At 45.6% G+C, this 24,659-nt stretch overlaps 1 protein-coding gene across 2 annotated transcripts in view; it reads right to left on the bottom strand.

Moving 5' to 3' along the window:
- LOC126985093 (zinc finger protein ZIC 5-like) overlaps nucleotides 1-24,659 on the bottom strand; it is an 86,503-nt gene that overhangs the window by 57,755 nt on the left and 4,089 nt on the right. The window contains exon 2 of one of the 2 annotated variants that reach the window (XM_050839544.1): nucleotides 15,993-16,550. In XM_050839544.1, the coding sequence (XP_050695501.1) occupies nucleotides 15,993-16,044 (52 nt within the window). In that variant the 5' untranslated portion in view covers nucleotides 16,045-16,550. Of the gene's footprint in view, nucleotides 1-15,992; nucleotides 16,552-24,659 lie in introns of those variants that run through there. The other variant, XM_050839545.1, reaches the window with a different exon arrangement.

Raw genomic sequence — 24,659 nt, 5'->3', positions numbered from 1 at the left:
ATGAGAAATGAATGTGGAAAAGAGAGTATCAGGGAGAGGGGATCGCGAAGGGATTTAGGAAGTTAAGAATTAAAGGAGGTTTAGGAGAGAGGTCCGGGAGATTAGAGGCGGGTCAGGATGATAGGTTAGAAGGGAGAGGAAGATGGGGGCGAGGGAGGGACGAAGGAAGGGAGAAAGAGGGGTACGGCAGGGTAGGTAGGGGCGGCAAGGTCTTAGGGAGGCTGGAGGAAAGAAAATTATGGAAAGCTTTATTATATTGGTTCTCATAGCAGATCATCGAGGGAGGGAGACGGAGGGAGGTATTGTCTATGTAGCCGCCATGATTGAGCGAGAAAGTAAGATACACACACACACACACACACACACACACACACACACACACACACACACACACACACACACACACACACACACACACACACACACACACACACACACACACACACACACACACACACACACACACACACACCGGGTCACGTGATGATGAATTTTACAACTGTATTTCGATCTTTATTGTGTTGGTTTTCGTAGCAGATCATCAGGGGAGGGAAAGAGAGGGCGGCTGGTATTATCTGTGTTGTGGCAGGGTCTGTTTCTGGGTTGACAATGCGTTGCTTTAGTCGTCCAGTTGGTATCCTTCTACGCCTATGACCGACCTTTACTACATGCCACACGCCCAGACCCTTCAATAGTGAGTCCCGTGATGATCAGTTTTAATATTACTAACGTTGTTACTATTATGATTATTATTTTGTATTTTGTTACGGCCACTTGTATATACTCTCTTTTATAGGGGCAGTGATTAGCGGGATTTTTTTTCTTCTCAGTATATTTTTTTTCCCTTGAGCTGCTTCCTTTACTGCAACAACAACAACAAAAAATGGTGGCGATGGTTGTAGCGGAAGCAGCAACATCTCTACCTTCACGCATATTTATTTCTGTTCTCATTCCACCTTTGATTCCTTAGTGATATTATTGTTTTTACTCATATTATTTTAGTAGTAGTGGTGGCATTAGAAGCAGCAGCAGCTATATCATCATCTTATTCATCTATTTCCGTCCCCATTTCACCTTTCATTCCTTGTTTACATTCGCTTCTTTGGGTTCTCCGGTCGCGTGCCTAAGTTACAGGGCGCGTCAATCACCCAGGCGTCCAGGCGTGGCCCTCGCATGGGAGCGGTGGCGGCCGGGAAGGCTCACGAGGCTCTGAGGCAAGACAGTGACAGGAGAGTGGATAGGCAGGGCCGTGTGGAGAGTGGGGAGGGAGGTTAGGGGGGTGAGAAAAGTGTGTGTGGGGGGAGGCAATGGAAAAGTGTGGGTGTGGTTTAGGGGAGGGGGATATGTGAGGGAGGAGTGGGCAAGGAGAAATGACTGATCAGGTGGAGGCGGGTGGAGGAGATGGGAAGCGGCAGGTGGAGAAGTGTGGGTGCGAATATTAAGGGAGAAGGATATGTAGGGGGCTTGCTAGAAGTGACAGGGGGTTAAGGCAGGGTCGTGTAGGGGAGAAGAGTGGGTGGGGGGGCGGTAAGACAAGAGAATGGGTGGGACTGATATGGGAGTGGGAGGAGAATGCGTAGGGGCGGCTTGGAGTAGAGGCTTAAGAGAGTAGCAGGTAGAGGCGTGTTGTGGGTGGTGGGTGAGGAAGAAGAGTGGGTGGGGGGCGGTAAGACAAGAGAATGGGTGGGACTGATATGGGAGTGGGAGGAGGATGCGTAGGGGCGGCTTGGAGTATGGGTTTAAGAGAGTAGCTAGTAGGGGCGTGTTGTGGGTGGTGGGTAAGGAAGAAGAGTGGGTGGGAACGGCAGGGGGGAGGCGTTAGGAGAGGAGGATGTATGGGAGAGACTAGGAGTATATGTGAGTGTGGGTGGGCGGGGTAACAGAGAGTAGTGTCAAGCTGTTGTTCCGCCTAAAAGAGTAATTCTGTTCTGTGTGGAGCGAGTGGACGGCTGTGAGTATGGGGTGGGGCGTGGTGATGCCTCCTGCGGCTGCTTCCTTTCACATGGTCTCTTTTAAAGCCTGTGACTGTCTTTCTCACCAGTGCCAAGGGACAAGTACCTCTCCCCCATCCACCGCTTTGCTCCTCTTAAACTAAATTCGATCGTTATCTTCGGTCATCTTACTGTTTTCTTTTGTACGGACCTTGTAGGCATATTATCGTTTCGGCATGCCCTCTGCCTATATCCTTTGCAATAATGAAAATGGGGCAAGTGAGCTGCGTGGCTGGCAAAGCGGCAGAGCATGTTGAATCCTCGACCTGCTGATAATGTTGAAGTTTCGACCTGCTGAAAATGTGTGAGTATACGAAAAGTGTTTTCTCAAGCAACTCCAAGGGCCGTATGATTAAATTTTCTGTTTATTCCGGTGCAAAACAAATCATGTTGACAAACAGGAAAGCGGCTCACTCGTGGCGTCTCCCCCGCAGCGGTGTAGTGACGAGCTTCGTGCGGGACTCAAATGGTGAATTACAACCCCCAATGCTCGACTTTCCTTCCCGTCAGTCAAGCAAGAACAAAGCTATACTTCACGTGATTGCCTCGGGGATGCATGGAAATCACCGAACCAAGAAACACAAATCTATTTCGAGACTTTGGATAATCAAGTCTCGAGACGCCGTCGACAAATCCTGTTCAAGTATTCATGGTTTATGTCCCTGCTCGCGTGCCGCACATGTCATTACCCAACAGGGGACGGTCACGAACCCGCCGCGCGACCGCAAATCAGCGACGCACCTTCCACTCAGGCGTCTCCGAGTCTTGCTGCCGTGCCCGCCGAGCAGTTGCCATGGGGTCGCGTTTTTTTCACTCAGCTGTTCATAATAAGGGTCGGCATGGGATATTAAATTTTGCAAGTGGTGGTTTGAGTGTTTTGAGCTATTCGTATTGCATGTTACTAGCCTATACTATTGAATTTTATTTATTATTATTATTATTATTGTAGTGATAAAGTATTTCTCTAGATGCAGTTTCACATTGGTAGTTTAATTGTTTTTGCACGACATTGTTCATTTGTTTTCATATTGCACCGTCTTGGGCTATTTTTGGCGTGGAAGTTCGCTGGCAGCTCCGGCACTGACCTGACACGCCTGCCCCCGAGCCCGCCACTGCGACATGTGTCCACGCGACGCACCGACACGCCCACTACGACATTTCACCTTCTTGACTGACGTCCTCGAGGCAGCGGAGGAGGAGATAAGAGGATTGCTACACACCTTCAACAAAATACACTTGCAGTCATATACTTCAAAGCGCAAGAAAGATACATATCTATAAATGAGGAAGAGGAGGGTGTTGAGGACAGCAAAAACTACCAACACATCACCGTAACCAATGACCAGCACCTAGAGCGTCCCCCGCGGCAGGTGAAAGCGTGTACAGCCGTGGTGCATTACGTGGGGGGGCACAGTGAGCAGAAATAATATCCTAACCTGCCATATTATATTGCATTTTTTTCTTGGAGTTTCTTATTGAATAGCCCTAGTGGCCAAAATTACTGTTTTAGGGGGAAGGGGCTTGTCATACATATTTACGTCACTGGTATGCAGCCACAAATACAAAGCAAAACTGTTATTTGTACACTACCATGTCCAGAGCCACAGGGAACTCCAGGAGCGAAAGTAGTGCAAGGGTAAAACACTTCCTACAACCATTTATTTACATCTGAAGTTGAAGGAACCACTGTCACCTGGGATGGTAGCAACGTGCTCTAAAGTAAAGAAGTCCGGCACACACTTTCATAACTAGAGACTAACAAAGTGTGTAACAGAATCGTTGGAAAAAAAAAAACATATACTGAAGAGAAATAATGCTCAAATATGAGTGAGAAATTGGATTGGGTGCCTCCAAATCAAGATAAAGTCTGCCATTCGTCACCATAACTGGAGCTTATCAACAACCTTAGAAAAAAAAGTTCAGTTCCATTGACTCTCAAAAACATCTTCGTTCCCTTATCTCTTCAACCTCCTCCTCGTGACAGCTTGAAGTGGGCTTTTTATTTTTTTATTTTTTTACGTCGCTGCCTATTGCGCCGGTAGGCATCTTCCCGGTGGGGCCTGATGGTCGGCCCAGCCCGTTCTGGCGCAGGCGAGTGTTTATAGTGGCGCCATCTTGCATTGGCTCATGCTGTCCCCCGGAACTCGTTCTTGATGCGCTTGGACGGCTTCCTCTAGAGTCCGGGTTGATGGGTGGTCTTCAGGACAGCATGTGGGTAGTTTTAAGCCACTCGGCGGTGACTGAAAAATCCGAGGTGGTAGCGTGGGGATTCGAACCCGCGTCGTCCATCAGGCGGTGAATGTGGGCCCAGTACGCTACCAGTTCAGCCACCGCCTATCCTACCCCAGTCTGGTCACATGAACTAACAACTTCGGTAGTAATATTCAGTCATTAATAACGTGATGAAGTATTAAATATTTAACAGCAGCAGCAGCAGTAGTAGCAGGCATAAGTAATATATATTTAATTGCAATCTTTTATATCCCCTGTGGATGAAAATAGATCAAAAGAACGTAACATAATCCAATAAAGGAACATGACCGAAGCTGCTGCCATATCGCGAGTCTTGTTTTCGTCAGAGTCGCAGGAGCGGGGTGCAGAAAAGTCTCATTACGCACATGAAAGAAAATAATATTTACTTTTTATTTTCTCTGGCATTCTCTTGTCCCCTAAATGAGCGGCGTGTTATAGACTCACTTCTATTTCTGAATGCCATCCCTGCTGCCCTTCTCTTCCCCTCTTTCCTATTTTTTTTTCTTATTTCATTTCTCTCTTCATCTTTCCCTCACCACCCTTCCTCCTACCTTCCTTCCTTCCTTCTTTCCCCATCACCTACATTCCTCGTCACCCTCCAACACTGTCCCCTCTCCTTCCAACACTCCCTTCTCCCTTTTCCTTCTACATCGTCCTCTACAAAACTCCACCGCCTTCCCTCACCCTCCTCCCTACACTTCCCTCTCCCTCTCCTCCCTGCACTCCTCTCCCCTCTCCGTCCCTTCCCCTCCTAAGAATATACATATATCCAGCCTACCTCGGCAAAGACGTATCGAAATCACAGGAAAATACGAGTGTTTACATCAGTCCCCCATAAAGAAAAACTAATTCTTTATAAATAATGAGAAGAAAAACAAGCGGACATAGTGAGGGTGTGAGGGGAGGGAACAGGGGGGTGAGTGGGCGGGTGGGTGGGTAGGGTACACACACACACACACACACACACACACACACACACACAAGCAGGGATCGTCCTAGGTCGCCTCGGTAACGCCTCGCCTGGCAACTTTTCACACAATCAGACAAACACAAGTTTCTTCCTCCCCGCGCGTTGTGAACTGCGCCTTAACAACTTCAGGCCAAAACTGTCCCGCCTAAGAAAACTTTGTAGAAAAAAAGACTGGATGGTGTGAGCTGTTAAGGAAATCGTGAAGCCCTTGTTTGGAGCCTTGGCGAGGGGAGGCGCGGGACTTTTCAGGAGTTCGGGGAAGGAGATGGGAGAGGAAAAGATGTTGGGAGGAGGATGAGGGGAGGGGCTGAAGCTTTTCTGGAAGAGGACGAGGAAGAAGGGAGAGGGGAGTGTAAGAAGAAGAGAAAAGAAGAGTTAAGTGTAAAGAAGAGAGGGAGGGAGAGGAGAGAAGGAGAAAGGGAGGATGAGGGAAAAGATATCGCAAGGAGAGGAAAAGCGATAAGGGCGGAAATTGAAGAGAAGGGAGGAAAGGAGAATGTAAGGAGAGGGAGACAGGGAGGGGAATGGAAAAGATACGGCAAGGGAGAGAGAGAGAGGAAGGGGGACGTGGGTGGGAAGGTAGGGAAGGGAGGAGAAGGGAGAAGGACAGGACAATGTAGAAGGGAGGAAGGGAGAAGAGGAAAATGAGACAGGGAAAGAAGGGAGGGAGGAGGAGTTGACGAAGAGGTGAATGCCAGGAGAGGAGAGGAAAAGGGAGAAGGAAAAAAGGAAAAGATGGATCGAAGGAAACAAGGGAGGAAAATGTAACAGGAAGAGACGGAAGAGAGGAGAGAATGGAGGTGACGGGGAAAGGAGAAACGAAGGAAGGAAGGAAGGAAGGAAGGAAAGAAAATGTATAGGGAGGAGAAAAGATGAAGGGACACATATAATAAGAAAAAGTAGAAGAATATTAAGAAAGAGAAGAGGGGAAGAGAAGGGCAGCAGGAAAGAAGGAAGCAGGGAGAAAAAAAGAATGGAAGGTGTGGGAGGCAGAGAGAGGGAAGGAGGGAAAGGGACTGTAGAGAGGATGAAAATACGGATGCAGGGAAATGGTAGACGAAGGAAAGAAAGGGGAGAAAGATGGGTAGAGGGAAAGAAACAAAGAAAACGAAAGAACACAAGGAGGATTGGGTGAAAGAAAAGGAAGAAAAAGGGAGTGTGGAAAAAAGATGTAGATACGAATAGAAGAATTTATGGGTGGAGAAAAGGGAGAAAGATAGAAGGAAAACAATAAAAGAAAATGGAAAAAACATACATAGGGAGGATTAGGTGAAGAGAAAGAAAAACAAAAGGTGGAAAAAGATGAAATTAGAGGTGGAGAAAAGGGGAGACGGATGGATGGGAGGAGAAACTAATAAAAAAATAAGTGAACGTAGGGAGGACTGTGTTAAAAAAAAGGAGAAAAGAAAGTAAGAGAAAGACAAACGAATGGACATGTGTTGGAAGGCCTCGTGAGTTTTTACAAAGCTACAAAATAGAGGAAAAAAAAAAAGCTCACTGGGGTTTTCAAAGAACTCTTCTGAAGAGGGAGAAGTGAAATAATGTAGAAAACTTCCCGTCGGGGCGAGGAACAAGGAACATCTAGGAGGAAAAATTATAAATAAACGCCTTTGATGCCTTGGGGGAAAGTAAGGCAGGGTAGGCGCTCTCTCTCTCTCTCTCTCTCTCTCTCTCTCTCTCTCTCTCTCTCTCTCACACACAAATATATATTATATTATATTGTATTATATTATATTATATTATATTTATTTATTTATTTAGGCATTGTTTTTGTCATAAAATTTGGGCCCCTTATGCAACAGTGAATTAAATTAGTTTTAATGTACAATTGAGTTCCTCCTAAAAAAAAGTAGCTTAATGTTATCTAATACATTACTGTGACAACACTTGACAAATAATTTTTCATTTGTTTTTTATTTACCAAAGTACTGCTAATACAAATTACATCAAGTGTAAGTTAACTGAAGAGAAAATATTTTCCCCTCCTCCAGCCTCTCTTCAACATTCATTTCACAAATAAAGCTAATGAAGCTCCTCTTGTAACCTAACATATTTTAAAATTACAATATGGAGGACAGGCTGGGATGGGAAAAGTTAGTAACCGAGAGACTAGCCTACAATGTCTGCCTTATAAAGTAATACTCGTAGGTAAAGTGGGGAGCATGCGATATTGCTGCGCGTTGCATCGGTGCTCATTTTCGCCTCCTTGACCTTTTGAGCTTGTGGTGGACTCGTATCCACTAGCCCGGTTTTACATCTGCACTTTCTCTTAATAAACTGTTGATCATTATTATTGTTATTTATTATTTTTATTATTATTATTATTATTATTATTATTATTATTATTATTATTATCATCATTATTATCATTATTGTTGTTTTTATTATTATTATTATTATTATTACACAGCTCGGGCTGGTGGTGTCGTAAGAAGCAGCAAGTAATGGTTAGATTCCCAGCGGGGTCGTGAAGACAGGGCTTATTATAACACCTAATTAAGCCAACGGCCGCGCCAAGCTCCCGCGTGCCAACCAACCCAAGCAGCGCTGTCTGCCTCGTGCCTGGCTGGGGGCCGCCCGGGACCACAGGATACTTGTGTTCCTTTTCAAAGCTTGGATACAGGCCGTTTCTTTGGTGACTTAGGTCCTTACTATCTAACTCTTCGAAACCTTAGTACATCTATGAAAAGGATCTCGCGGAAGCTGTAGGGGTTTTGATGGGTGGTTTCTTGACCCCGGCGGTAGTTTTGGAAGGCTTCTGCGCCATGAACGGGACAAACACTCGTGACAACCCGACGTATCTCCTCCGTGGCCTCCAAAAACGGTAGTAATAACAGCCTTGAACGATTGAAAGTACGAGCCTTAGTTTTGAGCGTGCAGCGAGGCCCCACGGAGACAATCGTGTGTGTCCTGCCTCCAACTCCTTCTACCTTGCAGAGTAGGAACGAATGTAAATCTGAACTGATCTCGCTTTCTAGCAGGAGCGCTAGAACACCAACTACCCAACTGTAAATATATACCGAATCAAAAAGTAAAGCTGGCAACCGGCCAACGCGCTCGCAAAGCCCTGCCCTGTGTACTTCACGCGGGTAAATACACGCAGGGACCTGCCGGGGCGTGTGCGGCGGAGCGGCGGCGCCCAGGCTCTGACGGCGTGTGTGTGTGTGTGTGTGTGTGTGTATTTACCGGGAGGAGGAAAAAGTGTGATGAGCGGGCGTGCGAACAGGTGGGGTGAGCAGGATATCATGCTGCAGGTGTGGAGGTAAACTAATTAGTGGGTAGGCAGGTGAGGAGGTGGTGAGGCGTGAGGAAGAGCGCGGCGCCTGACGACCAGAGCGTCGCTATGATGGTTAGGGAGGGGGAGGAGAGGAAGGGGAAACCAGGGCAGGGGAAGGGGAGGGAATGGCAGGGCAGGGCAGGGGAGAGGAGGTACTGCTGCAGCGGGCGGTGGATGGATGGATCCGCGCGTCGGCTTTGAAGTGTAGTTCTTTCTCTCTGACTCTATTCCTGCCATTTCATCTCCGTCAGGATTTTCCGGCCAAAGTTTCCCTCCTTGCTACGAGCTGCTGCCTCTCATTCGGTTTCATTTACTTCAAACTCGAGGCTTTTGGTCTGGGCTTCCCAAGTCTTGGCGAAGCTTCCTGCCAGGCTCTCTTTACACATTACCATTTCCTCTGAAGTTACGTGCCTCCATCTTTTCTTTTTCTCTCTTTTGCCGTGACAAAGTCTGTCCCTCGCCGCTGAGGACGCCCGCCCCGCCTGGCCACGTTCTGGTCACTGAGCGACTCGCCGTCAAAGTTTCTCGACAATGACGTGTAACGTGACGCCGCTATTCTGACTCTTGAACGTTCATTATGGCGCGGAACCACTCTCCGTCATCCTCTAGGACGGCCGCGTACAAGCAGCCTCTTTCAAGCAGCAAACATAAGCATCTTGTCACGCTGCCAGGACGTCTTACTCTTATCTGTCCCTGTCCGCCGACCACCTTCCCTGCGTCATGCTCCTTGCCCTCTCCCTGCCCTCCCCTTGCCCACTCCTTGCCCTCTCCTTGCCCCTGCTACGCCCAAGCCCTTCAATTAGCCCTTATATGCTCTTACTCTTTAATCAACGATACATTTACACAAGATAAAATGCGTCCCCAGCCATGCAGTGAGTGATGCTGTCCATGCCTTTGATTAACTGTCCGTGCCTGCCTCTGTTTGTTCTTACTGGCTTCTTTGCGTCTGCCTGTGTCGAGTAGGGTGAAGAAAGGGGAGGGAGTAAAGATAGGGCCGTATTACTAAACATTTCGTCGCCATAGTTCACATATTTGACAAGGCTTTCGTAGGAGTTTGTGGCATTTCCAGAAGTAGTTTTATGACCCTGGTGGTAGTCTGACCCTAATTCTTCTGTACCGTGAACCTAAAGAAATACTCATTAGAACCCAAATGATCCCATCTGTGACCTTTATAAATAATTGATGTGACAAGCGAAAGTGTCTTTTAATACCGACCTATAGAGTATGTGTGGGCTGAAAGAGGGAGGTAAGAGATAAGTTACATGGGAGGAGTCTCGTGAGGGTTGGAGGAAAGAAGAAATGGAAGTATAGGAAGGTCAGTATGGATTAAATGGGAGAGTTAAGAGGAAGAGTGAAGGTAATCATTGTCGTTTGGGATGGAAGTATAAAATGGAAATAAGAGAGGAAATATACTTGAAATGGTTATCGGCAAAGAGAAGGTAGTGTGGGGGGGGGACTGGTGGCAGGTTGTCTTTTAAGGAGTAGAGAGAAAAATGGAGTAGAAAAGTATAGGAAAAGAGGAATGTGGAGTAAAGGGGACGAAGTGGGAAGGGATAAAGAGGGAAAAAAAGGATATTGAAGGGTAAGGAGAATGAATAATGTGTGTGTGTGAGAGAGAGAGAGAGAGAGAGAGAGAGAGAGAGAGAGAGAGAGAGAGAGAGAGAGTCTTTGTCAGTCAGTGTGTGGGAGACCCGAACACTTCTCATAACTCTCTCCCTCCCTCTCTTCCTCCCTCTCTCTCCTCTCCTTTCCTTATCCATGCACCTCCTTCCTCCTCCGTCCCTCCTCCCTTTCCCTCCTGCCTCTCTTTCCATCTCTCCTTATCCACTTCCCTTTCCCTCTCCATCCCTTCTCTTCTGTCTCTTTCTGGTTAGTCAAATTTCACTGTCTGTCAAAACGTTCTCTGTCGCCTCCTCTCCGTGATTGTTCGACGTTCAGTGAGTCGTCGTGAATGGGTCAGTTCATCACGTCCTCCCACGCGTGAGAACATCGACAGACAAAATAGTGCAATGTTCTTCAGTGTATATCCGTGTGTGGTGATTATTTCCACAAGAACTGAGATGCAGGAGGAGGAGGATGGGAGGAGGGGAGGCGGTGCAGCAAGGGGAGGAAGAGGAAGGGAGCGGGAATACGGTGAAAAAGGAAAGAAGGGAGAGAGTCTAAAAATTGGAGGAGGGAACGTAAAGAGGATGAGTAATGCTGGAAGGGAAGAGAGGGAGGAATAGAGTGAACACTGTGTGGGATGTTTACACAGAGAGAGAGAGAGAGAGAGAGAGAGAGAGAGAGAGAGAGAGAGAGAGAGAGAGACAAAGACAGACAGACACAGAGACAGAGAGACAGAGAGACAGACACAGAGACACACAGACACACAGACACAGACAGAGACAGACAGACAGACAGACAAACAGACATAGGAGGGGGACCATATGTGTGTGTGTGTGGGGGGGGGGGTCTGCATGCCCAAATTAGCTTAACTAGTCGGGGAACAGTCACATGAAAGTCGGTTGGATAATTCAGTGAGTCAGGTCAAATTAGCATACGCGTGATTAAAGTTCTGAATATATTACAAGAAAATTATTAAAGTTTTGAACGTAGTGGGAGACGACGAAGCAAAACACGACGCAAGGGAGAAAAACACGAGAGAGAGAGAGAGAGAGAGAGAGAGAGTTCACTTATTCCTTCCTTCTTTCGTTTGTTCTATTATTCTCTCGTTCATCCATTCCTTCTATCACTCTTTCGTTCATCCATTCCTTCTATATCATTCATTCTTTCGATCTCTCTATCATCCGTTCTTTCGTTCCTTCGTAATTGCTGTTTTTTTTTTTCTATCGCTCTTTCGTTTTTTCGTTCATCTGTTTCTTCTTTCTATCATTCTTTCGTTCATCCATTCCCTTCGTTCTTTCGTTCATCCATTCCCTCGTTCTTTCGTTCATCCATTCCCTCGTTCTTTTGTTCTATTATACTTTCGTTCCTTCCTTCGCTCTTTCCTTCCTTCGCTCACTCCTTCGTTCGTTGCTTCGTGTGGCAGCCCGGCCCTCTCCCATCGCCCCCCAAAGAGAGAGAGAGAGAGAGGGAGAGAGAAAGAGAGAGAGGGATGAAAAAAAAGCGGGCGAGAAAGTTTCCTGTCTTTAACTATGTGTCGTCCTTTACAACCGCGGACCAACCTGACGAGGCCCGACACTTTTCAGGAGTTCCCGCGAAAGTTGGCGGACCTGCTCGAGGGTTTTGAGACTGACGACTTTCTGCAGGTGGCGGGGAACATGTGATGGCGGAAGATATGAATATTCCTGCACTTTAATATTCCCGCCTGTAGTGATTTCAAAGGCGGGAGGAAAGGAGGTGGAGGAGGAGACAGAAGAAGGTGGAGGTGGAGGAGGTCGAGGAAGAAGAAAAAAAAGAGGGAAAAGAAGAAAATGAAGAAGACGTCGAATAAGAATAAGAAAACGAAGAGCAAGAAGGAAAAGAAGAAGAAGGAGAAGGAGAAAAAATAAGGAGGAGGAAGAAGAAGAAAAAGAAATAGAAAAAGAAAAAGAAGGACGAGGAGGAAAAAAAGTAGAAAAATTAGAAGCAGAAAAAAGAAGCAGAAGAAGAAAGAAGAAGAAGATGAAGGAAGAAGAAGAAGAAAAAAGGAGAAGAAGAAAAAAGGACAACACAAAGACGAAGTAGAAGAGAAGGAGGAGCAGATAGAGAAAAATGCAGAGGAGGCGGAGGAGGAGGAGGACGAAGAAGAGGACAAGAAGAAACTACCCCAGGAGGAATAGGAAGAGGAGACGGCGCGGGGAAGTAATATTAGAAGAGAGAGAATGCACTAAGTAGAGGAAGAGGAGGAGGAAGAGGAAGAGGAGGAGGAAGAGGAAGCGGAAGACGAAGAGGACAGGGGGATTTTTTTATGAACTCAGTAGGAGGAGAAAGAGAGGGCAGGGAAATGAAGATGAGGAAGAGGAGAAGAAGAAGGAATAAGAGGAAGAGGAAGAGGAGGAGGAGGAGAACGATGAGGAAGAGAAGAGCATACGGAAACAGACCCAGGAAGAGGAAGAGGAAGAGGCAGGAAACTGACACTGGAGGAAGAGGAGGAGGAGGAGAAGGAGAAGGAGACTGAGGACGTTAAGGAGGTAAGAGGAAACGGCCTGAGGAAGAGGAAGAGGAGGAGGCAGGAAACGAAGAGGAGGAGAAAGGAAATTAGCCCTGGAGGAGAAGAAGGAGGAAGAGAAAGAGGAAGCTGAAGAAGAAGAAGAAGAGGTAGCAGAAAAAAAAAACACGAAAAGGAAGAAGAAGAGAAGGAAACAGAGAAGGAGAAAGCAGTAAAATAAAATAAAGAGGAAGAAGGAGGAAGAGAACACCACAGAAGGAAGGAAGAAAGAGGAAGAATATGAGGATGGGAAGAGAAAAAAAGTGTAAGGAGGAGGAGAAGAGAAAGAAGGACTGGAGAGAAGGAGAAGGGAGACTTGGGGTTTGGACGCTTGGAAGGCCTCGGGGCATATACTCGTTCTCCGCTGCGGCAAAATGATTCCGGCGCCTAAGAACCGGCACGTTATCATATCAAGCGGACCTGATGTATGTGTAATTCCCTCTTTTGTTCTCCGTCGCATTGAAATTCATGGTTTTCCTATTCGATCCGAGTCCATTTTGTGGTCTGAATGGGAGAAGAGGGAGTCGCGGGGTCTTAAGTTTTTTTTTTTTTTCTTCTCGTCTTTTTCCATCTTCATCTCTTATTCTTCGTCCTCTTCTTCTTCCTCCTCCTCCTACTTCTCCTTCTTCTCTTCTTCCTTGTACTTGTCATTTTCCTCTTTCGTCAGCTGCCTCCTCCTCATTCAATTCCTCATTTACCTCCTTTACATTTCCGTTCTCCTCCATCCTCCTCCTCCTCCTCCTCATCATCATCATCACCAGCTTCATCATCATCTCCAACATCGCAATCCTCCCCTTCCTCTACATCCTTCCCTTCTCTTCTTCTCCATCCTTTTCCAATACCGTATTTTTCTTTCTTCTTCAGTTCCTCGTTATTTCCTCTTCCTTCTCCCTTTTTTCAGCTTCTCCTCCTCCTCCTCCTCCTCCTCCTCCTCCTTCTCCTCCGCCAGCCCACTAAACAGGAGATCCAGGTCGAGACTATCACCTTGCCCCGCTAAAACCTGTCCCAAGGAGCCGCCTGAAGAGGTGCTGAGCGGGCCGGGTGTCACGCTGCCGCCGCCCAGTGACGAGGCAGCGCGGGAGACGACTTCATGGCATCGTATTGGGCCTTATTCTTCAACATTTAGACGCCGAAGCCCACACATTTATCTGGGCTTTCCTAGGAGTTGTAGGCATATTTTCACGGGTAGTTTTATGGCCCTGGTGGTAGTTTGACTCTTCTTCTATACCGTGAACGTGAAAGACTCATTACAACCCGATTAGCTCCCTTTTCGGCCTTTGTAAATAGTTGATGTGAGAGGCGGAAGTGTCTGAGAACTGACCATTGAGTCTTTTGTTTTGAATAACTGATGATGAGGTGATAGGAGGGTCGTCTCTTTCTTTTTTTTGTTATTTCTTTCATTCATTTTTTTTTATTCATTCATTCATTCATTCATTTTTCCCCTCTTCCATTATTCAGTTCATTCTTTTTTCCATTATTTCATTCATTAATTCTTACTTTCACTGTTTCGTTCATTCTTTGGTTCCTTATTCATTTATTTCATTCATTTTTTTCATTCATTCATTCATTCATTCATTTTCCCCTCCATTATTTATTTCATTCTTTTTTTCCATTATTTCATTCATTAATTCTTACTTTCACTGTTTCGTTCATTCTTTGGTTCCTTATTTATTTAGTTCATTCATTCTTTCATTCATTCATTCTTTCTTTTATAATTTTTTTCATTCATTTATTTTTTCTTTCAATATTTCATTCATTCATTTATTGTTCTTTTTTTCATAGTTTTATTCATTCATTCTTTATTTCGCTCATTCATTCTATCTTTTATAATTTCTTTCACCTATTTACTCTTTCTTTCAGTATTTCATTCATTCATTCGTGTGTATTTCATTCTTTCTCTCTTTCATTATTTTTTTTTCTTTAATATTTCTTACGTCATGCATTCAGTCTTCCGTCCTTCCTTCATTCCTTCTCCTCTCAATCATTATCTCCTTTATATTTTTTTTCTTACTTCCCTCCATCATCCATTTACCCAGCTATTCCTTCCGTCCTCCTATCCTTTATTCCAACCTCCCTCTCATTCATCCATTCCTTCCTTCCTTTCATCATTTTTTTCATCTTTCTCACTCCCTTCCTTCCCTCTCCAAACACGCACCGCTCGCACGTGTCTGTAGTGGGTTGTCGCCAACACTTATCCGTCACGCTGAGCAGCCGGGCGCGTCAATGCTGGATGGGGGAAAGGGTAGGAGCAGGCAGGAACTTATCCATCACGCTAACCTAAACAGTCCGTATTTACTGCCTATAATGGAGGTGGTGGTGGTGGTAGTAGCAGTAGTAGTAGTAGTAGTAGTAGTAGTAGTAGTAGTAGTAGTGATAGTGGTTACCCATTGAAATCCCCACAAATCTCACGAAGACCTTGTTAACTTGGGCTCCGAAAGGGTTAGGAATATGACCAATAGTCTTCGCAGTTTCCTTCGAGATGCCTAGAAAGCCCGAAGTCCTAGGCGCCGCTGTGCAGGTGAAGGGGGGCGGGCGGCGGGCGTGAGAGGACAGCTGCATGATGCCCCACGTCCCGCTGAATTGACCACCACGTCCATCTTACTTGCCCGCCCACAGAGGTCTCCGGCAGGGCAGGGAGGGGGTGTAGGGACGGGTGACAATGGGCCTCACGTCACAGCCCATCAAGGAACTTTAAGGGGGAGTGATTTGTTTACGGTGTGTCCTCCGCGCTGGCCGGCCCTCTGCGGATGCTGCTGCACTCCAAGCCGATGTGGCGTTTCCGCGGCTGTGACCACTGAGTGTGACGTTTTGTAGCCCACGTCGAGGTTAAGGCTAAAAACCAACTGTAACCTAAGATTTATTGAGAGCTGCTACTGTCTTTTTGGTTATAGGTTAAAGGTACAGTAATTCAGAATGTTATTTTTTCGAGTGTATAGGGTACGGCCATGTGCATGACAGTTCAGAAGTGATGCATATAGAAATAGATGAAAAGTATAAGGAAATGCATCATACTTTTAAGAGAGTTAATCCTATGTACACGCTCGATACCGCCAAGAAAAAAACTAAACATTACGAAGTCTGTGCAGAAAATTGCTGAGAAAAGTAATTGACGATGAGCCATCTCCATGCAGGCACGAACGAGCCGGTTATGAATGGTTTCCTTGTCCGCCGAACAGTGGTGAGCGCCAGCCTCCCACCCTGCGCCTCGACACTGATCCAACACCTACCCGAACACAAGACGTGGCAACTGATCGTGTAGACAATCCTCTCTGACCCCTAGTGACTGTCTGACCCCTAGTGACTGTCTCGGAGGCGGCGCAAAGAACAAAAGCTGACACTGTGACGCACATGCACGCACTCACACGTACTCACCTCCTCCTTCCTTGGTCCGTGTCTGTGACCGCTGCTTCTCCTGGGCTTCCATTTTGTTCTGTGGTGGGGACCGTCAACCATCACTCACGGAAGGAGTCTTATGCAAATGTATTGTTGGTATTGGAATTTCCTCAAATACCTTTGCCAAGATTAAAGTAAAGAATCTGTTTTTCCATGTCGACAGAGTATTTATTTAGCAGAATCAGGTGACAGATAGATAGAGACAGAGATAAAGAAATACAAAGATGGAGAGATGAAAGAGACAAAGAAAGAGAGAAAGTCGATCTATAAACTAGATTTCAATGGATTCAATAAACACACAAGTTGGCAAGCTGATCTTTTCTACACCATTATCTTGCCTTTTATCCTGACTTCACGACTACATGCTCGCCCTTAGCCACCTTTTCTTTGTGCCTGAATGTCGACTAGGCACTACAGAGTCACCTCGGAGCACCGTCCTTCTTTCTCGTGGCAGTGATCGCCACGACACGCCCGCGGAGCCTCGGTGTCCCTGCTGCCGGGAGGCTGGGAGTGGGAGTCAACTGCTCACCGCGGGCCCTGCAAGATGAAGGTATGGATATAGTCATTGACTTACACTCGTTTACATTAATTTAAATAGTGTTCAATTATATATATATATATATATATATATATATATATATATATATATATATATATATATATATATATATATATATATATATATATATATATATATATATACCAACACTTATTTCCAAGGTAGTGCCTTTACATGCACTATAAAAGAGAGGAAGTAGAGGTGGAAGCATCAGCGAAACTAATTGACTAACTTAGGTCTTCTAAATAGAGTAACACATGAAAGTTTCGTAATAACCCGATACATTCAAGTCAACAAGCCTGAAACATTTTCAGACCACAAATTTTATCACTAAAATATCAAGAGAACGCAACACAAATACAGAGGAATGCTCAGCCAGGATTTCAGCCACTTACAGAAAGACATGATGCTTATGACTGTGCTTCTATATAACAAGAATACCCCAGAGACGAAGAATGAGTGTATATCACTAGAAAACTAATTAATTATTGCGTAATATGACATGAAACAAAATAATGCTTCGCCAGGACTACAGTCACTCATAAGAAGATAGAATGAGTGTCGATGTGCTGCTGCGAGACAGGAAAACAACCGGAACAAAGAATCCCAATAAATCTTTCGGGAACGAATTATGGCCCCTTGGCAGTGGTTGTCAGGCCTCTCCTGATTCGCTGGATTTCTTTCTAGCTCTCTTGGAGGTCGTTTGTCAATTACACATGCTCTCCTGCTACATATTTGCCTCAGCTCACCTCTAACACCAGACAGAAAGTTTTGGTTGACACTTGTACACAAAATGTTAACATTTAATTCCAACATAAAGTCTCGGTAAATCTCCTGCCACATTTAGCACTAGCTGACTAATTAGCAGGTTCTGCAACAAGATTTCCACCAGACTGATTCCAACTTTCCAATACCTGCAAGACTAACAGTGCGTTACGGGAGGAGCGTCACCTCGGCAGTGATTCGTAAACTCTACGGATACAGCCAGCCATGTTTACATTACTCAGCGACTCCCACATACATAGAGACTGCCCATATACTTAGTTTCGTTTCTGAGTCGCTTCCTCAACTTATCTTTATAGTGTTAAGTGGTCTAACTCAACATATATTCAATAACTCCTGCAAATTACAATGATATGTAAAAGTGGTATATAAAATTTCGGAGTTCTTTTAGTTATACTCGCCACTGAAAATTACGCTGTGCTATATAAAAAAAAATAGATGATGATGGTGAAGAAAAAAGAAGGTCGCCGGCGTGTACCGCTGAGTCCGTATGAGCGCCGCCGCCGCCACTAAGTCAGCGTAATCACCCCCGCGTCACGCCACTCTGCCCGCAAGATGGAGTTGGTAACGTGGCTTTGCTGTAAATTGCTGGAAAAGACCACCGCTAAAAACTTCCCCGGAAAAGTTTGGCGCATTTGAAATCACATGTAGCACAGTCTCTCTCTCTCTCTCTCTCTCTCTCTCTCTCTCTCTCTCTCTCTCTCTCTCTCTCTCTCTCTCTCTCGCACGCACGCACATTGATTGAGGCTCAGTGGTTTGTGCAGGATCAGGAACAGCCTCTTCCGGGAACCTTTAAGCGACTTGTGCAGAAAATTTGTGGACCGAGCCGAGAAAGAAGACGCTAACACGAAAAGAACCAAAGCCTTGGGGTCATATTCCTAAACAATTCTGCGCCCAAGCACACATAATTGGCAAAGCTTTAGTATAGGAGCATTGGGCATTTCCAGGGGTAGTTTTATGACCCTTCTGGTAGTTTGACCCTTCCACTGTACCATGAACCTAAAAAAAATACGCATTAGAAACCGACTGATCTCCTTTCCGGCTTTTGAATTAGGTGATGTGAGGAGTGGAGGCGTCTGAGAGCACGGACCTTGGTGTCACGCAGGAAGAATCCGCAACGAGTGCCTCCCATAAGCCCCTGGCACCCCTGACCATGGAAAATTTTGTGGATCAACGCAGTGAAGAAGACACTAACACCAATGGAACAGACTGTGCGATAACTCAGTGAGGTGAATTTTTGCCGCATTGTCTCAGAAAACTAACATGGATGGAAAAGAAGCCACGGAAGGAAAAGTCAGGAACAAAGTCTTGAAACCTCTGCTGACTCTACCCTCGTCGAATTGTCCTGCCTCCCAACCTCAGAATACTAACTTCGCATGGCTTTTACTGCACAGGTATTTTTTTAGGGAACGATAAAGTAAACGATGATTGCTAGTGAATGGAGAAAAAATAGCTTATTGAAGGAAGGAATAGATAAAAAAAGACTTAGGAAACGAAAGAACAAAATACGATCTCCTAGGGAAGGAGAGGATAAACTATGATATCTTAGGGAAGGAGATAATGCAATCAAATATCTTATAGAAGGTGAGAAAGAATAATATAGAATTTCTATGGAAAGCAAGAAGAAAACAAGATCTTTGAAAGGAAATAATAAAGATAAAACCTGATCAGGGAGCACAGAGCAAAATTAGATATCCTGGGAAGGGAGAGGATAGAAAAGGACTTCTTACGGAAGAACAGACCAAATTGGAGGTGGGAGAAATATCATAAAGAGTACAGGGAAGAAGATTGCATTGGTGCGGGGATGTTATGAGGAGGAGCGAGAAGTATAAGGGAAAGAACGTACTGGAAAGGAAAGTAAAAGGCAAATAAGATAGAGACCGACCGAAAAGGAGATGGGAAGATTGCGATGAAGGAAAAGAGCCCGACGGAAGAAGACACGCCGAACCGAGGAAGGCGGAAAACTTTGGATAGAAATGGCGATCCTTTCAATGAGTCGGGAAAGCCAAAGGAGGAGGAGGAGTACAAAGGAGTACAAAGGAAAAGCAAACAGCAACAGACCTCTTGGTCCAAACTAGGCTGTGTGTTGTTGGTACCATCTACTCTAATCTACGAGTCAGAGACACAGGACAGCAAAGGCGAAGGCTCCTCCCCTCCCACCAGTCCCTCCAGCCGGGGCTGACATAAAAGGAAGAACACCATGTAGTATAGAAAAACTACAATGGAATTTTACATGGACAGAAGGATGATCATACACGACAACTAAGCTAACACTACTTTCTGTTAGACCGGAGCAAAATAGCGGATGTTCGGGTTAGCTTCTAAATATTTGTCTAGTCGGTTTTTTAGCATGCAAATAATTTCGCTTTCGACGACGTTTCGAGGCAGACCATTCCATACATTGATGACACGGTTGAAGAAGAAGTGTTTTGATACATTTGAGTTGAAAGGCATCCTCGTTATTTTGTATCCATTGTTTCTTGTTACACTTGATTGAGAGACTAAAATAATCATGAAAATTAACGTTATCGAATTTCTTGAAAATTTTAAACACTTCTAAAAAGTCACCTCTTAGCCTGCGCTGTGATAAGCTGAATAGGTTCAGTTCTTTAAGCCTGTCTTCGTACGGTTTGTTTCGCAGTCTAGGGATCATTTTATTAGCTCGACGCTGCACACTCTCGAGTTTATCTATATCTTTTATGTAATAGGGAGACCAAAACTGTACACAGTATTCTAGATGGGGTCGAACCAGTGAATTATACCGTTTTAATATTACTTTTTTCTGATTTATTTTTTACGACTCGTCCGATGAAGCCAAACAATTTGTTTGCGGTTCTAACTACCTCTGAACAATGCTGACTGGGCCTTAAATCGCTTGATATAATGATTCCAAGATCCTTTTCTTTACTTACTGCAGAAAGTTGTTGGCCATTCATTACGTACTGAACGCGATTGTTATTGTTTCCGATGTACAACACATCACATTTGTCAACGTTAAATTTCATTTGCCATTGATTGGCCCAACGTGCAAGTAGATCTAGATCTGATTGTAATGCTTCTTCGTCGAGTGTCGTAGTTACTTTACTTGAGATTTTTGTGTCATCTGCAAATTTTGATACTTTGCGAGTGAGCCCATCATCGATATCATTAACATAAATTAAGAAGAGCATGGGACCAAGCAAGGAGAAGGAGGAGGAGGAGGAGGAGGAGGAGGAGGAGGAGGAGGAGGAGGAGGAGGAGGAAAGCAGAGAACAAGGCAAGATCTTTTAGGGAAGCAGATAATTAAAGAAGATATATATCGCGCACAAGAACAGTCTCCTGAGTAAGTGAATAATGCTTAGGCTACAATGAATCACTTCGGGCTCATGAGCTTCGTTAGGGAGCGTCAGGCGCGGCGTCTGTCGGAGCGCTGCGTCGCTTATTACACCGTGATAAAGAGAAGATCAAGTTGTAGTGTTTACACAGCGCTCTGTGCCTCGTGCGCGACACAGACGATGTTTGTTTGCCCAGAGAGGCGGGAGTGTCCCAGCTGGAGCGTGTAAACAGAGCAGCTACTATTTATGAAGGCCGCCAGCCCGCCCAGCCCGCCCCGCCGCTCCCCGACCCTCGCCAAAGCCAGCCGCCCACGCCGTGTCGAGACCCTGCACGCGGGGAGGCTGCAGAGGAACTATAAAGAAAAATTAACAAATCTACAATAATGCAAGGTGTGTTACCTGACAACGAGACTTGAGAGGAACGTGCTTGAGACAGAACATTCCGCCACATATAAAAAAAGGCGTCGACATACGGAGTTTTTTTTAGCAGTGCCGTCCTTAAGAGCAGCGCGTCTTCAATAGTGTAGAGTCTGTAGACTGTTGAGAACTCGTCCCTTGACCCAGCATCAAAGAACTGTAAAGGTCGATGGAAAAAATATAATGGAAAATCTGGGGACACCGAATCTTGTACTTTTTTTTTTTTTACAGCAAAGGAGACAACACAAGGGCACAAAAAAAGGAAACAACAATAAGAAATAAAGCCCGCTACTCGTTGCTCCTGTAAAGAAGCCGAATCTTGTACTTAGACTTGCGGAGGTAAAAGAAAACCTCTCAGGAAGCGTTAGGAAGTGTTGAAGTCTGTGCCGAGTTACAAAGGTTAAGGGAAAAAATACGTCCAGTGAAGGATAGAGAACAATGAAGCCTGAAGGATAGAGAACAATGAAGCCTGTACAAGCGTTAGGGAGTGTTGAAGTCTGTGCCGAGTTACAAAGGTTAAGGGAAAAAATACGTCCAGTGAAGGATAGAGAACAATGAAACCTGTACAAGCGTTAGGGAGTGTTGAAGTCTGTGCCGAGTTACAGAGGTTAAGGGAAAAAAATACGTCCAATGAAGGATAGAGAACAGTGAAGCCTATACTGAAAGATACGAAGATTGAGAAAATAATAAAAAAAAGTCATTGGAAGGTTACGAAACATTGAATCCTGAAGTGAGTTAAAAAGATTGAGAAAAAAGAACTCTTGGAGGAGGTTAGGGGTCAGTGAAGCCTGTATCCCCACTTTTGATGATGGTGATGATGACAACAACAACAACAACAACAATAATAATAATAATAATAATAATAATAATAATAATGCCTTAATCACTCCTGCACGCTTCCCTTCCACCATCCATCCCGTCACTGTGCCTCTAACGCGCCTCTCTTCAGTCTCTTCGTTTCACCAAGTTCACCCATTCACCGGCAAGGCAGTATCGATCGCTAAATTTTTCCCACACTGTAGAATTGCTTAGCGTGGTTTACTTGAAATATTCGGCTTAACTAACTAACTTAACTAACACGTAATGGAGTTAAAAAGTGAAGATCATTTTTCCCTCACACTTGCTTCGGGCAGTATGTTCCCCGGCCCTACAATTTACACATTTCTCGTCGGCCTTACTGTAATTATCACATTGCCGCGGATAAGAACCAGCCACTCGGCACGGTGGTAATGGCTGGTTCCTTGCCCTTTGTTCGGCCTCGCATCGGGGTGGGCTGCAAACCGAGATGCCAGGCTAATGTTTGCTTGTGTTTGTAAAGAAGCGAGTTAGTGCCTTTGCTTTCATAACCTCATGAGAGTTAGGTTGTGCTTACATGAAACGAGTCGATCTAGGTCTTTCCGTATGACTCGCTATTCTATGAGCATTTTTTTTTACAAGGGAGTCAGTTCAAGGGCATAAAAAGAAGGAAACAAATATGAAAAAAAAGCCCGCTACTCACTGCTTCCAAAAAGAGTTAGAAGAGTGGCCAATAGATAGGTCAATTTCGGGAGGAGAGATTTCCTGATACCCTCCTCTTGAAAGAGTTCAAGTCGTAGGCAGGAGGAAATACAGATGAAGGAAGATTCCTCCAGAGTTTACCAGCGTGAGGGATGAAAGAGTGAAGATGCTGGTTAACTCTTGCGTAAGGGATTTGGACAGTAAAGGGATGAACTTGAATAGAAAGTCGTGTGTGGCGGGACCGCGGGAGGGGGGGAGGCATGCAGTTAGCAGGTTTAGAAGAGCAGTCAGTATGAAAATATCAATAGAAGATAGAGAGGCAACATGGATTCATAAACTGTTTGTACCAGAAGTCGCGTCCAGTCTTGGTCGAGTCATCCAATATATAACTCGCTGTAAACTGACTGGACTGGACTAAAATTGCAAAAGATCATTCCAAGCAGATCCTCATCTTGCAGTGTTGCGAATCCTCTAAACAAATTTTTCTCATTTCTGCTGCGTTACAAGCTCTGTGCTTCAACCCTCAGAGGGACGCCGCCCCTCCCCGCGTCAGGTTGTCTTGCACACAGCGGCGAGGCTTCTGCGTGATCACTCTGCCAGACGGGACGGCGGGCTGGCCTGGGGGAGGGAGGAGAGGAGGGGCAGGGCAGGGGAGGGGCGTAGACAGCTGTCAGACGACTGAAACACGAGAGAGAGAGAGAGAGAGAGAGAGAGAGAGAGAGAGAGAGAGAGAGAGAGAGAGAGAGAGAGAGAGAGAGAGAGAGAGAGAGAGAGAGAGAGAGAGAATTATGCAGTGCCTCAGACTGACTGCATAGCTGTGACACGAGCAATAAATTGTCCGTAATAAATGCGGACAAAAAAAAATACAAGTAAAAGTAAACAAAGGAAGAAAGATGGCTCGGTAGATGCATCAAGACAAACAGATTTTAATCAAATGATAAACGTTTACAACTTCAATGGCCACTCAGTAACACAATTTTCGCCGCCCGTCCCCGGCCCGTGGAGGTAATAAACCTTTCCGGGCAGACTAAGAACATTAGCGAGGCGCTCAAAGGCGGGGCGAGGCAAGCAGTTCACGGGGTGGGTGTGGAGGGAAGACAGGGGGGCGGGGCGGGGCGGGGAGGGGGGCGGGTACGGGGCCACAGATTAGTGAATGGTGCGTCCTGAGTGGAAAATAGGCACATAATGGGTGACGTGAAGGCTTTCAGGAGACGCTGAAGAAAATGTTTTAAAAATAGTTTCCCTCGTTGGCCAGTGTGCTGAGGTGAATGAGACACACGAGGAAAGGGAATTTTTCATGAGGCAGCTTCTGCTGACTTGCTGCTGCTGCTGCTGCTGCTGCTGCTGCTGCACGGCGGGATGGGGAAGGGTGGGAAGGAGTCGTTTGGTTGTTACATAACGCAGCAGTTGTTCACAAATTTGGCTCTGCCAGCAGTTGCTTAGCATTTCTATGAGTAGAATTAATATGACACAGATTTGCACATGGCCGTTGCATGGACCACGCAATATTGATTTTTTATAATGAGCAAACAGGTACCGCTAAACACCCGTTCTCGTGGCTGCAACGAAGAGACTAAAACACACATTGATGTGACGAAAATTTTAAAAATATTGAACATTTTTTTCATGGACTAGAGAATTTATGTGTTCCTTGAAGTGCACTAGGTTTTTCCCGACAGATTTTGGGACGTAACAGTGCGCACAACGGGAAATGCATAGCAGTCATGTTCGCGCGGTGGCAACACTAGAATCGAACTACAGTCAACGCTTCAAGCCGAACAGCGAGCCGACTCACTTCCTTCCGATCCCGTCCTCCGCCACTTCCATAATTATGCACGTGGCGGCGCGAAGAAGGGCTTGGTCGTGTGGTCCTTCACTTTTCCTTGTGTTACGTGACTCCCGGAACTCCTGGACGCCTGTTACGCTATGTGAAGAAGCATGGAATACTCCAGCACCTGCAGCTACGTGAATGGTGAACATAAAGACGACGTGACGTGCTAAACGAGAGTAAAAAGGATGCCAAGGACGAGGGAGAGGCGGACTATTGAATGCCCTGGTGATAGCCTCAGTCACCTT

The sequence above is a fragment of the Eriocheir sinensis genome, chromosome 58 (assembly GCF_024679095.1).
Source record: "Eriocheir sinensis breed Jianghai 21 chromosome 58, ASM2467909v1, whole genome shotgun sequence".
NCBI classification, from domain to species: Eukaryota; Metazoa; Arthropoda; class Malacostraca; order Decapoda; family Varunidae; genus Eriocheir; species Eriocheir sinensis.
The sequence above is the reverse complement of the archived record's forward strand: the minus strand, read 5'-3'. Positions and strand labels throughout refer to the sequence as shown.